This window comes from Pundamilia nyererei, unplaced genomic scaffold, assembly GCF_000239375.1.
Source record: "Pundamilia nyererei isolate P.nyererei 1_Seehausen unplaced genomic scaffold, PunNye1.0 scaffold00052, whole genome shotgun sequence".
Taxonomy (NCBI): Eukaryota; Metazoa; Chordata; class Actinopteri; order Cichliformes; family Cichlidae; genus Pundamilia; species Pundamilia nyererei.
In genome coordinates this window covers 2,995,950-3,008,609 of record NW_005187453.1, presented here as the reverse complement: position 1 = coordinate 3,008,609, position 12,660 = coordinate 2,995,950, and the positions used below count along the sequence as shown (strand labels likewise).

Here is a 12,660-nt window from a genome sequence, read left to right as displayed (position 1 = left end):
TTTTCTAAAAATGCCACATTCTTGTTTTCAGTGTTGTTAGCTACTGACTGAAATGCATAAATGTGTTTCCTGTTTAATTCTGTAATTTGCTGTGTCACCGTGTGTCTTGTCTCGATGTGTAGGTGCGAGTGAACTCTCTCGTGTGCCTGGGGAAGATTTTAGAATATCTAGACAAGTGGTTTGTCATTGATGAGATCCTGCCCTTCCTGCAACAGATCCCCTCTAGAGAACCAGCAGTACTCATGGGCATCTTAGGTAAACAAACCGTAGCGTCTCCCCTCCTCAGAGGAAGTTACACATATTACCATATCATTTCACATTTTGTTTTTCTTAAGAATTCTTTATTTGACGTGATTCCTCTTTACTTTAGGGATCTATAAGTGTACATTCAACCACAAGAAGCTGGGCATCCCCAAAGAGCATCTTGCTACCAAGAGTTTGCCCCACCTCGTCTCCCTCAGTATAGACAACAACCTCAATCTCAATCAAGTACTGCACAGTCAAACTGATATAATATTTGTGTTATTTAACTGTAACTTTCTAAAAACAACAGAAAACTTTATATAAATATTAATATAACACATAGGGTAATTGATATGCTTTCTTCCAGTTTAACTCTTTCATGATGGTTATCCGTGACATGCTGAGCCGCATGGAGACAGAGCACAAGACCAAGCTGGAGCAGTTACACATCATGCAGGAGCAGCAGAGGTGTCTTTCTTAATTTAGTTCACCACGTACAGTAAAACTCCTAATTATCTTTGATTAAATGACTGTGAATATTAATTGTGATTTTTTTTTTTTTTTTTTTTTTAAACTACAAATGTCCTAGAATGTTTAAAGTACCTCTAATCTTTAATAGAGAGCAATTAACAGACAGTACTGTTGGTAATGTTATGACTAAATAAGCACTTACGAATGTCATTTAACAGGAGCATGAACATATCAAATCCACTCAACCAAGCAGAGGAGAGCAAGAGCCCGCCTAATTCTGGCAACCAGGTGATTGCTTGATTTCATGACAGTCATCGGCTCTGACAACGTGACTGTAAATGTTAGCCTCTCTTAAAATCTCTTCTTTTTGCTTTCAGATTGATGACATCTTTGGTGGCACAGGGGTTAATGGGAAGGAAAATGGATCTGCAGCACCAGTCTCACAGCCTAGCAGAGTATGCAGTTAATTCTTTTGATTAATTTCCACCCGCTTTCTTCTTTGTTCATTTAGCATGCAGCCTGGTTTGCTTATTTCCTTTCTTCCTTTGCACACCTCTAGGTGTCTCTCACGCTAGAAGAGAAGCAGCGATTGGCTAAAGAGCAGGAACAGGCAGCCAAACTGAGGAACCAGCAGCCGTTAGCGCCACAGACGATCAAAGCAGCCACCGCTGGCTCCAACTCACAGGTAAATCCTGACAATATCTACGTACACAAACACACACTCGTGCTCAAACACTAATCATACTACTTGTTATGTTACAGACTAAGGATCTGACCAGCAGCCTTCTCAGCAACATGACATCTATGTCCATGGCAAACACAGCACGAACAGCCCCAGTGCAAGGATCCACCATGTCTACATTCCCCTCCTCCGGTCCAATGGTCGGCTCCATGGGAACCTCGGTCTCAAATGGTTTTAACCCAGCTATGGGCTTCCAGGCAGGAGGCATGGGGATGGGCATGCTACCCACAGGTCCCAGCCTCTACGGTGGAATGCCCACCACCACCAGCACCCCAAACTTTGGATCCCTCACACAGAATCAAGGAACAACTGGACAAACAAATAAACCTCCTGACATGTCGGCGTTGGACAATCTTTTTACATCCAACAAGCCCAAAGTCACTCTTAACCAGATCGGTCCCAAAGCTCCACCTGGAACCAGCAGCCCTTGGCTCGGTCAGTTTAATTCACCCCAGAACCCTCAGACTCAGATGCAGGGTGTGCCAGTTGGTATGGGAGGGGTGCCCGGTGGGTTTGGGATGCAAGCAAACCCTTTTTTCAGCCCTCAGAACTTTGCTCAACCTGCTGCTGCCCCTAGCATGAACCCAAGTGGGATAAAACATAGTGCATCTGTCAACAATGATCTGAAAGACTTATTTGGCTAAACAAGAATTAAAGAGAGACTCCAGGTTAAGTATATTCTTTTAATGACTGTGGACAGAAGAGCCTTGAATTCTCACAGAAAGGCCGACTGAATGTGAAGATTTAAAGTCCTTTCAAGGGTCTTACTGTTGGCATTTTTAATCTGACCTGGCTTAAGTTCTGACTCTCTCTGTTGGCAAACTAACCTGAATTCCATTTTTACTTGACTAGAAGGACAGACTATCGAGGTGAAGTTTCTTCTTCTATGCTGGGGGTTTCCTACTGTTTTTGTACTTAACATTCTTGATGGGTTGACTTGAATTCCAACTCAGATTATTCAGGAAGGGTTTGTGTTTATAACATGAATGATGGAGTGGATGGACTGCAATTCACTTCTTGAACATGTGACGTCTGAGTCAACACAATTGGCGGAAAAATATTTTTAAAAAGTGGTTACTGTGTCTCTCATCTGGTCATTTTCAGGCTTCTGTACCTTTAATCCTGTTTGGATTGTAATCACCCCGTTAATTTGCCGTTATCGGTTGTTATTATTCCTATGACTGTTAATGGTAGGTAGTCACCTCACTGCTAGTGGGCTCAGTAGAGCAGGGCTGCTCAAAAGGAAAAATAGTGCATAAAGAGACAGGCAGGAAAGTGGGGGTATAATCTTCTTCTTCTCATTTCTTCTAGGCTTGATTTTTACTTTCACTTACTTTTTACTTGAATTTGCTGCTTCTTGGCGTCCTTGTGCTGATTATGTTAAGTTAAAAAAACTACTTGGGTAGGAAAAGAAGGAATGCACTTCTTTACACAGTCACTAGAGAGCTCCTGCATAATTGAGGCCTTTTCTGCTTATTGCCAATTATGATGGTAGTAGGTGGAGATGGGTGCATGCTGACTATATTTATGGGACTGATTACAACACATAATGGCTTGTCAGTGGGCTGATTACATCCATGCGAACTATACTGCTTTTCCAGACTGTTTTTTAGAATTGCTGCAAGTCTAAAATGATCAGAGAGCTGGCTCGGAAACAGATGCCACAAACAACAAAATGTAATCTAAATGTAGACTGGCAGTAGCTTGAATTTTGGCTCTGAGAAGCATGCAGTCTCTGATCTGCATCCAAGAGGCTCCTCTGTGGAGGAAGTCTGAGAGAGGGTGTCGAATTGACAGCCCCACCGTTGCAGTTCAGGCTAAGAAAACCAAGTAGCTCCTCTGTAGTCTGTTTCTCTGCTGCTACATTAAAGTAAACAGTTTTGACCGCCCAGGCACCTTCTTTTGTAACAAGACCAGTTTCTGTAACTGCAGTATGGATGACTAACCTGTGTCGGATGTGTGGAGTAACCATTGAAGCAGTGTCCTTTTTAAAAAGGCACTACATAAAAGAGCATATGCACTGCTTTAGCTATTGTGCCTTACGTGGGTACATATTTAAATCTAGACGGCACTCATCTGTTACTCAAGTATTAATGTTTTCCATCTTTATCAGCTGTCTGGCACTTGCTTCTCTAACCACTTGCTTTGTTGCATGTTACTCTCCTTGACCACAAAAGATCTGAAGTTTAATTAACATCTTTTCTTATGATTCCTCATGATTCTAGTGACCAATGAAAAAATATATTAACACGTTTTTACTGATGAGATCTTTAAGGGACTTCTGCGCTACCATTTATGTTGATCAGTTTATGAAATAAAGATTATCACAATATATTTTGATTGTAGCACTTTTCAGCTATCAGTAGACCTGTACTGGCGGCATATTATGAAGTGTAGATAAATAGTTTATTTAAAAGTGGGTTGCTCTGAGAGGGCCTTGCCATTTGTCTTTTTTTTGTTGTTGTGGTAATGTTTAAGAGGCCTTAGCTGAGTTGTGTGCAATAATCACTGTCGGTTGTTAAGGGTGCATATCGATTGGCTCGAACATCTCTCTCCTTAACTAAAACTTTGTTTTGACCTCTTATAACATAGGTCTGTGAAATTTTCTAAAGAATTAGATAGATTATTAATGTGTGCTCATTCTAAAGCTACATTTTTCAAGAATCACAGAATTTTAGGGTTTTTAGGTGTACATTGGTCATACAGGTTGTTGTTTTTTTTCCATAATGATGATGATGATTGTTTAAAATGTTTTATCTTTTATCACAAAACCCTTTTGGTTTTGTATAAAAATGCCACAAATGGCAGTGTTACTCATTTAACTGAATCCCTGGGTTCTGTTAATTCCTCTGCTTTTCACATACCAGACTAAAAATGTGTCTGCAAATGGATGTTTTTCAACCTTGAGTCGACATGTGGCACATATTATTTCATTGCTAAATGGATGTAGTTTTTGGAGTGTGTTTCACATATCCTAGCAGAACCCCAAAGGAACAACTGAAAGCTTATTCTTCTACAAGATCATTTATATATGACTGTTGTCCTATATGTGTAGTGTGGGCTTTGTTTCATGTGTCAAGGTGCTGGTCTCTGAGGGTGGAAATCTGTACATATAAAGGAAAGTGCACAATCTAATCTTGTCTGGATTTTTGAGTGTAAATCTAAGAAATGAAGGAGAAGCACAATCCAAAGGAAGTTTTAATAAATTCTTAAAAAGATTTACATGGCACAGCTTGTAGACAATCAGGATTACACGAAATAAGCAAATTAACTAGGTTTAAAAAAAAGTGAAAACATCTAAAAAGTCCAATAATTACAGATTTACTAAAACACGGAATTTACTTGTATTTTATGGTGAACTGATAAAAAATAACTGATTTTTAAGTTAAAAGATTTGTAAGTAGTTTTTCTCCAAAGATTTATCTGTAAAGGATTCCACTTATTTAATATAGAATAAGCTACATTAGCCACTATCACAAGTGCTCCATGTAAAAAAACTCGTACATGGCTTAATTTACTGCATCTCTGCATGTTAGTGTAGCTTGATAAAAATTCAAACTTGCAATGAAAACAAAATGACTTCAGCGGAGGAATAAATAAATGTCGATCAGCCTGTTGAGGTGAAGAGGGCAGGAAGGGAGGAGGCAGCTTCTGACAGGAGAGGCAACCTGAGGTGGGCAGTGACACAACTGGTAGGATCAACATTAAGTTGACCCCTGACCTACAAATCCCCTCAGTCACTGATTAAGTCTCACCGCTCTGGTTGTGCCCGTGCTCAGGTTTATCTGAGTTACTGTTATAAAATACAAAAGGTGTATTAGCCAGGACTGTAGATTTAAACTATAAACATTCAAAGCATATACACCTTCACAGAAATTCAGCTTTTACGCAGGTAAGAAGAATAACTAGTCAAATTATTAATCAGTGTGTAAGGGGGCAGCGTTCACTTCCCAATGTAACATTTACGCTAATCCACATTAACAACTCAAGAAATAAGAGATATGTGGTGACTAAGTTAAATATCTCTCCTTTCCTGGTGTTCTGCTGAATATAAAGGAGACCTAACTGACCTTCTTGTCCCAGTATTGTTATCGACTTAGACATACCTGTGATATACTAGTGGTCATATAATGTGCTTCAACAAAAGCCTTATTGTTTGGTTTAACAGTTCTGAAGTGTGTGTATTACCTGAGAAGCCCAGCGTGTATGAGGATCTATTCATCTTGAAGTGCAGTGTGCCCCGTTGGTTCAACTGGTGCTGTCTCTCAATACCACTGCTGTCAAATAAACATATCTGCACACATCACATATAGAAAGAAACACAAAGAGAGAAATGCACTTTGTACATTTAGTGCAAATTCAGTGGGGCAAGGATTAAAAGTTAAAAAAATTAAGACAAACGAAGATAAATCTGTTCTTCTCTAAACAGGACCATAATTTATGAGAAATAAGTAGGACTTGAACCTACTGAAACCATAAACATATCAGGAAAGTGTTTACTGATTTCATCTATTAGCCTGTTGAACAATAGTGTAATTATAGAAATCTTTACAGTCACAATAACTGAAGGAGTTACACACTATTAGAAAGAATGGTGTCCAAACTTTTCCCCCCAAGAGTTCCATATTTATTAATGGAAAATCACCCAGGGGCCAACAATCCTTCTCACCTTTCTACTTTTCTGTCACATGTGGAGGGTGAAATAAAAAATAAGATCAAGCTGTTTGGAACACCTGAAGCTTCAGTGAAGCTGCTGAAGATCGTCATCTCAGGTTAATTTTAAATCTGACTAATTTTTGTGTGTGTTGCGTGAGTGTATAAAAAAAACTCACGCCCATGAGATGGAAAGAGGAATTACACTTTATTCATTCTGTTTGCAGTGGAGGGCTATAAATACATATAAAATCTGACCTAGGGCCATGATTGGCCCCTGGACGTGGTGGACACGCCAGGTCTGTGGGAACCCAAGCAATTACAGCTAATTATCTTTCAAGTCCACTCTAAGTGCGTCACATTTCTGCTAAAACAACATGAAATGTTTGGTCGACCTACTCACACGTGCTCTGTGTTCTGTCCAATTTGGGCAATCTCCTGTTAATTCCCACCTGTAGGTCTGGGAGGCGGCGGCTGTGAGCAGGGCTGAAGTGGAGCCAAGTCTGCAGTTCAGAAGAAATGAATATCATACACAATCATACAGAGGTTTTGCTTTCCTTACTGACATCTCGGTGGATTAAAGTCTTTATTTTCACTCAGCTAGCTGCAGACTTTGCAGTCTGACTGCAAGAAAAAAAAAGTCTTACACTCCAGTGTTGGATGCAAATTTTGGACGCCTGCGCACCTTCTTATAAGAGCCTGTAAAGGTGTGGAACTCGGTCATGTCTACAAAATGAACCAAATAAATAAATAAAAATATCACTGTATAAAAGTACGAGCAAGAACACATCACTGTAAATGGCACATACTTGAGAAATCGATCATGTAGCCTGAAAATGCAAAGGTTCCCTGAGGGTTCAGGGTGAACTGTCGTTCAACGTCTCTGCTGCTGACTGATGGCGACAACATGCTTAAACCCTGAAGAGGAGGATGACATGGAGCACTCAAGGGATCAAACCTTCATGTAAAACTCAATGTGAGTTTATTTAGAATTTTCTTTTCTCACCTGGGATCCATATTCACGCCACACTTGACCATCTCTGAAGTACCAGCCTATGTCCTCCATCTGCCCCTGAGGAAAGAAGTTTAGTCTCCGCACCTTCATTCCTGGGTCATTCGTCTGTAACCTATCAAAATCTATGAGCACCTTCCTGTTGAAAGACAACACAAAATCCAGTCATCTGTGTGAAGCTTGTTAATGTTCTAAACAACATGGGTGGGAGTAGTTTATATTTGACATGATGTTCTGTGACCTCCCCACCTTTCCCTTTCCCTACATCATATAACAAAGGGGAAACCCTCAAACGGAGGAGCTAAGGTGGGCGGGTCCAATGCAGTTTGCATACTAGATACATGGACGAGGAAGTGGTATGTTCCAGTAATGTGGGCTGGCACTGAGATCAGCTGATCTGTTGATTTTATGGCTTTACTGAACTCTATAACACTGTTCTGAAGGTTGTTCCACCCCCCAGTAAAAGGTTCCATATAAATACTTAAAGGTCCTTTTCTGACCAATGACATGCTCACTTTCAGTTTTGTAAAGCTGCTGATACTATCAGATATGCTCACAACACACTGACCCATGGCGTGTATTGATACTGATTCCCTTGGCTCCTGGTTGGCAGTAGTGTGCCTCTATCACATGGTCATTTTCAATTTTCAGCCACTGATGGCCAACTGACAGCTGCCACTCATAATTCTTCCCGTTGACTGTGAAACACAAGCAAAGATCATGTTATCGTACGCACTCCACTTATTAATATGTGTTTTTGAGCAAATCTGCACAAAGGCTATGGCTTCGTGTGTAGTGTATTTATTTTTTATGGTTAGTTGTTATTTTAGGCCATATTGTTCTTTTTAAGTAGCTGCTGTTGGCACAGTCAGATGAGATAGAAAAATCAATGGTCCTTAAGTCAAAGGACTAAAAGGCAATCCTATGTAAATGAATGTATGCATGTAAATGTGTCATACAGACCTACAGTTTCCTGCCAATAGACCTTTGCTCCTTCATTAATCTAGAATAACAATAAATAAACATATTGTGGTCAAAACCTTTTATCCCCTTTTCCCCCACTGCTTAGACTTATACAGCACTCTTACCGTCAACTCAGAAAAACCACCTGCGAAAACAAAAAAGAAGAAAATCACCTCTCTGCATTGTTGATTAAAATGTAATTAGATAACTTTGTTAAACGCCGGTTTACTTACTTATGATCGAAGACAGACCTAAACGTGCCATTCCACACAAACAACTGCTTTCACTTTCTGCTGGTGGGCTAAAGTTCATCCAGTGTGTGGACTAGGGTTTGGTTGGTCCATATGATTCAGAGAAGATAAAATTTCCCTCAATTGCCTATGAGGAAGACGTACTAATGCTGTTATCGCTGTCTTAGTTACCTGCAATTACCCTTTAGAGAGCCTTGTATGTTCCAGTCTAGAATGGAGAGAGGGCAAGACTCTGTTTGAGTACTTGTGAATAAAACAAAAACACACAAAACCAGAAATTTTTAGGGCATTTCTTTATTAAAGTGCAGAATTGAGTATCCTTGTAATAGAAATAGAATGAAATAAATAAAATAAAATAAAAAAACTCCCACAGTACAATAAAATAAGTCAATGGTAAGGTTCATCACATTGTAGATGTATTCTTTTTGTCAACATAAGTTTACAGATGAACAGAAATCATTTTTGTTTCATTTACACAGCAACAGCCTTCTGCAGGTGCTTTATATTCTAACATTGCAACACACTACAACAGGGGTCTCAAACTTAAGCTGTGGGCCACTGTTGGCACTGTCATCTCATTGGAGGGCCACTTTAAAAGAAACACACAAGAAAACACCCACAAATATTTCCAAAAGAGTGTTTTTGTGTGTGTGTGTTTTTTGTTTTTGTTTAAATTTCAAGTATTGTATAAGACAAAACTACAAACGTGAATGCAGTTTTTCCTGCAAATCCTCTCTAACAAAAAAAAGTAACTTCAAGATCTATATACGGGCTGTAAGAAGGGGTGGCCGCAAGTTTCACAGCCCTGCACTACAACATTTACATAATTTATATTAGGATATATTATTACTACGTTAATGCACAAAGGCTGTATTCTATGTTGGTTTTCTGGTCTTTCCTGCTTCCTTAAATTGATATGTTCCTGCAAATATGTAAACAGCTAATGAGCCATCTCTATAAACACCAAAAACAAATATGGAATATAAAATATTTGAGGAAAAGTTATTACAGAATGCTATGTGACATAAGCATTTTTGTAATGACCTTTGTCACGCTGATTCCTCAGATGATGATTGTTGCTAACAGTTTGAAATGTGTTATCTTTTATTACACTACCTTTTTTGTATAAAACGCTACTAATGGGAGTCTTAATTGTTCAACTGAATCTTTGTGTTCTGTTAATTTCCCCATTTTTCCCATGCAAGATTAAAAATGTCTTCAAGTAGACGTTTGTTATACTTAGATCAACATGTGGATGCATCCTAGCAGAAGCTCAAAGGAGAAACCGAAAGCTTATTCTTCCACAAGATTATTTGTATACAGCTGCTGTCCTGCATGTGTAATTTGGCTTTGTTTTATGTGTCACAGTGCTGGTCTCTTAGGTTGAAGATTTGTACATATACACATCTGTACACCATATATGGTGGTTATTTCTTTGATGACTTTAAAACACGAATTTAGATTTTGGAATGTAAATGTAAGGAACCTCAATTAAGGAAAGTAAACACAAGCAAAGTGCACTGATTAAAAGGCACTTTTAATAAATTCTTAAAAACATGCAAAGGATAAAAAGGGAAAACTTTTAAAAATTCCAGTCATTACAACAACTTGTGAATATTTGAAGATTTACTAAAACATATTGCATTTTATGAAACCACAGTTAAGTTAACAAAAGGCTTAAAGTTAACTGAAGTTTTTTTTTTTTTTTTCCTCCCACTGATTTATTTGTAAACGATTCCACTTATTTAAATATGGAATAATCTGCTAAAACCAGCCCTAAACCCAGAAATGTAGAAAACTGATACAGGAAATACATTTTACTGCTTAACACTAAACGTAGTGTCATCTTAAATGTGGAAAAATAAAATTTATAACGCTTGCATTAAAAACAACATGTCTTCAGAGGGGACAAAGTAAATGTCTATCAGTTGTGTTAAGTTAAAGGCAGGAGGAAGGCAGGAGGCAGTTTCTGACAGGAGAGCCAACCTGAGGTGGGCAGTGACACAACTGGTAGGATCATCATTAAGTTGACCCCCGACCTACAAATCTGTTGTCCGCTCAGTCACTGATTAAGTCTTCTCACCGTTCTGGTTGTGCCCGTGCTCAGGTTTCTCTGAGTCATGGCTATAAAAGACAAAAAGTGCATTTATTCACAACTTCAATTATACAAATCTTTGAATATGGCTTTTAACTTTAAAGGTTTCTGATTATGTTTGCTGCTCACCTGAGAAGCTTAACTCATAGCTAAAGTTCCTGGTGGAAAATGTCATAGTTCCTGATGGGTTTAGTTTGTACTGGAACTCAATCTCCTGACTGGATGTGCTGCATATTCCCTGAATAACACAGAGCAACAACACATCAGAGAAAACACAGTCAGGCAATGTTGTTAAATTCTGGTTAGGTCACCCAATACTTTGCTCAAATTACCATAATTCCATGTTAAAGTATGTAAACTGTGCGAGGGATTGTTTGTGTTTCAGTTTGGAATTAACCCCAAAACCTACAACATCTCAACAGAAATATTATAGATGAATAACCATAATTATATTATATTATACATATATACAGTCAGACAACTTGGGAGGGGGAGGCAGCAGAGATGGAGTGCTGACCTCAGCTGAAGATATTGTGGGGTAGTGGAAGGAGTAGTTTGAAATTTTCCTGAATCCCACTGTTGGCCGTTTGTAAAGTAACAAGACTATGGGGACCAGGATGAGAACTCACTATGGTTCATGCCACTGGGGCTCTGCTCACTGAGGCACATGAAGCTTCTAAGGGACGAGGCCCCAGGTTTCTCAAAAAGCTCGGGATGTTATGGAGCTCTCTTGGTTGACACACTTCCCAATTCCTTACTAGCAGACTGGAGTGGTAGTTTCCCTCTACCCGAAAAAGACACCAAGGAATTTTAAGGTATGTGGGAATTTGCCCAGCAACTCTAGATGTGTTTTGTGGATCTAAAAAGGGCATTTTTGACAGTGCTTTAGGAGTATAGAGTATTGTGGTACAACCACAATGAGAGCTTGGTTCATATTGCCCGCACTAACACAATCTCATTCCCAGAGGAAGCTTGACCGTGCCAGGGCTGTCCTTAGTCATTGATTCTGTTTTTCATGAACAGAATTTCTGGGCACAGCCAATAGTTCAGTGGTCACAGGTTCTTATCTCTTTATTTATTTGCAGATGACATGGTTTCATTGGGTTGATAAAACCATGACTTCCAGCTCATACCGAGATGGTTTGTAGCAGAGTGTGAAGTAGCCGGAATGATAATTAGCATCTCCAACTTCAAGGCCATGACTTTCAGGCAGAGGAGGAGGCGAGGATTGGTAGGTCTGAGCATCTCTGTCCCCATGACCCAGACCTGGCAGAAGATTGATGGACGGCTGGACGGATGGATGGAATGCACTAAATGTACTCTATAGGATTTTCTAGAGCACCGTCTACACATGAATAAAAAGAAAGTTGTGGCTTACTTTGGAATAATCTTTCCATGATCCATCCATATCTAGGAACTGCCATTGTGGCTGAGGGCCTGAACTAAAAACAAAACAAAAAAACAAAAGATTTGAAATTCATTCATTCACAGCATATACATCTTTATGTGCATATCTGGTGTGTTTGAGGCAAAACAAACTTAACATTAGTCAATCTTTTAGTGTTAACATCAGTAAATGTCCTCAAAATATAATATTTAACCCAATTCATGTTATTAATTAGCACAAAATAAGAGATGTGGTCACTGTGTGGCCAAATGTTTCTCCTTACCTGATGTTCTGCTGAACACCATATATAGGAGTCCTTCTAACTGATCTTCTTGTCCCTAAATTGTTGTTGACTTGGTACATACCTATGATAAATTAATGAAGATAATGTCTCAGTGGCCATATGATTTGCTTAAAATTTAAAATAAAAAAAAAAAAAACATGAATTGTTCGGCTTAACAGAAGAGCAGTTCTGAAGTGTGTACAATACCTGAAAAGTCCAGTGTGTATGAATATCTGTTAATCTTGAATTTCAGTGTGCCCTGTTTGTTCAGCTGGTACTGTCTCTCAATAGCAGCGCTGTCAAATGAACATATCTGCACACAGCACATATAGAAAGCAGTTATTGCTGCTAAAATTGGTTCTACAAGCTACTGGGGTGTACTTAGTTTTTCAAGAGGACTCCATAGAATCCTGTGGAAACTTTTCCTTTCCTTTAATGAGAGGTCAGAGGTCAGATGTGACATGATACTTGAAATCTTACAGCCCTTTCAATATGTTGACAGTACACTTGTAAGAATCATACACTCAACAAAAATATAAACGCAACACCTTTGTTACTGC

The 12,660-nt window shown here is 39.0% G+C and overlaps 2 protein-coding genes across 3 annotated transcripts in view; one reads left to right on the top strand and one right to left on the bottom strand.

Moving 5' to 3' along the window:
* scyl2 (SCY1 like pseudokinase 2) overlaps positions 1-4,591 on the top strand; it is a 14,257-nt gene extending 9,666 nt beyond the window's left edge. For both annotated transcript variants that reach the window (XM_005733501.1, XM_005733500.1), the window contains 7 exons: positions 123-255; positions 371-489; positions 611-711; positions 933-1,002; positions 1,092-1,169; positions 1,274-1,399; positions 1,477-4,591. In XM_005733501.1, coding sequence (XP_005733558.1) covers positions 123-255; positions 371-489; positions 611-711; positions 933-1,002; positions 1,092-1,169; positions 1,274-1,399; positions 1,477-2,100 — 1,251 coding nt within the window. In that variant the 3' untranslated portion in view covers positions 2,101-4,591. The remainder of the gene's footprint in view (positions 1-122; positions 256-370; positions 490-610; positions 712-932; positions 1,003-1,091; positions 1,170-1,273; positions 1,400-1,476) is intronic.
* A 5,260-nt stretch (positions 4,592-9,851) lies between these two features.
* LOC102198339 (uncharacterized) overlaps positions 9,852-12,660 on the bottom strand; it is an 8,308-nt gene continuing 5,499 nt past the window's right edge. Inside the window, exons 8-12 of the mRNA XM_005733499.1 lie at positions 12,308-12,413; positions 12,101-12,182; positions 11,809-11,872; positions 10,560-10,668; positions 9,852-10,459 (exon numbers count right to left, since the gene is read on the bottom strand). Of these exons, the coding sequence (XP_005733556.1) occupies positions 10,398-10,459; positions 10,560-10,668; positions 11,809-11,872; positions 12,101-12,182; positions 12,308-12,413 (423 nt within the window). The 3' untranslated portion in view covers positions 9,852-10,397. The remainder of the gene's footprint in view (positions 10,460-10,559; positions 10,669-11,808; positions 11,873-12,100; positions 12,183-12,307; positions 12,414-12,660) is intronic.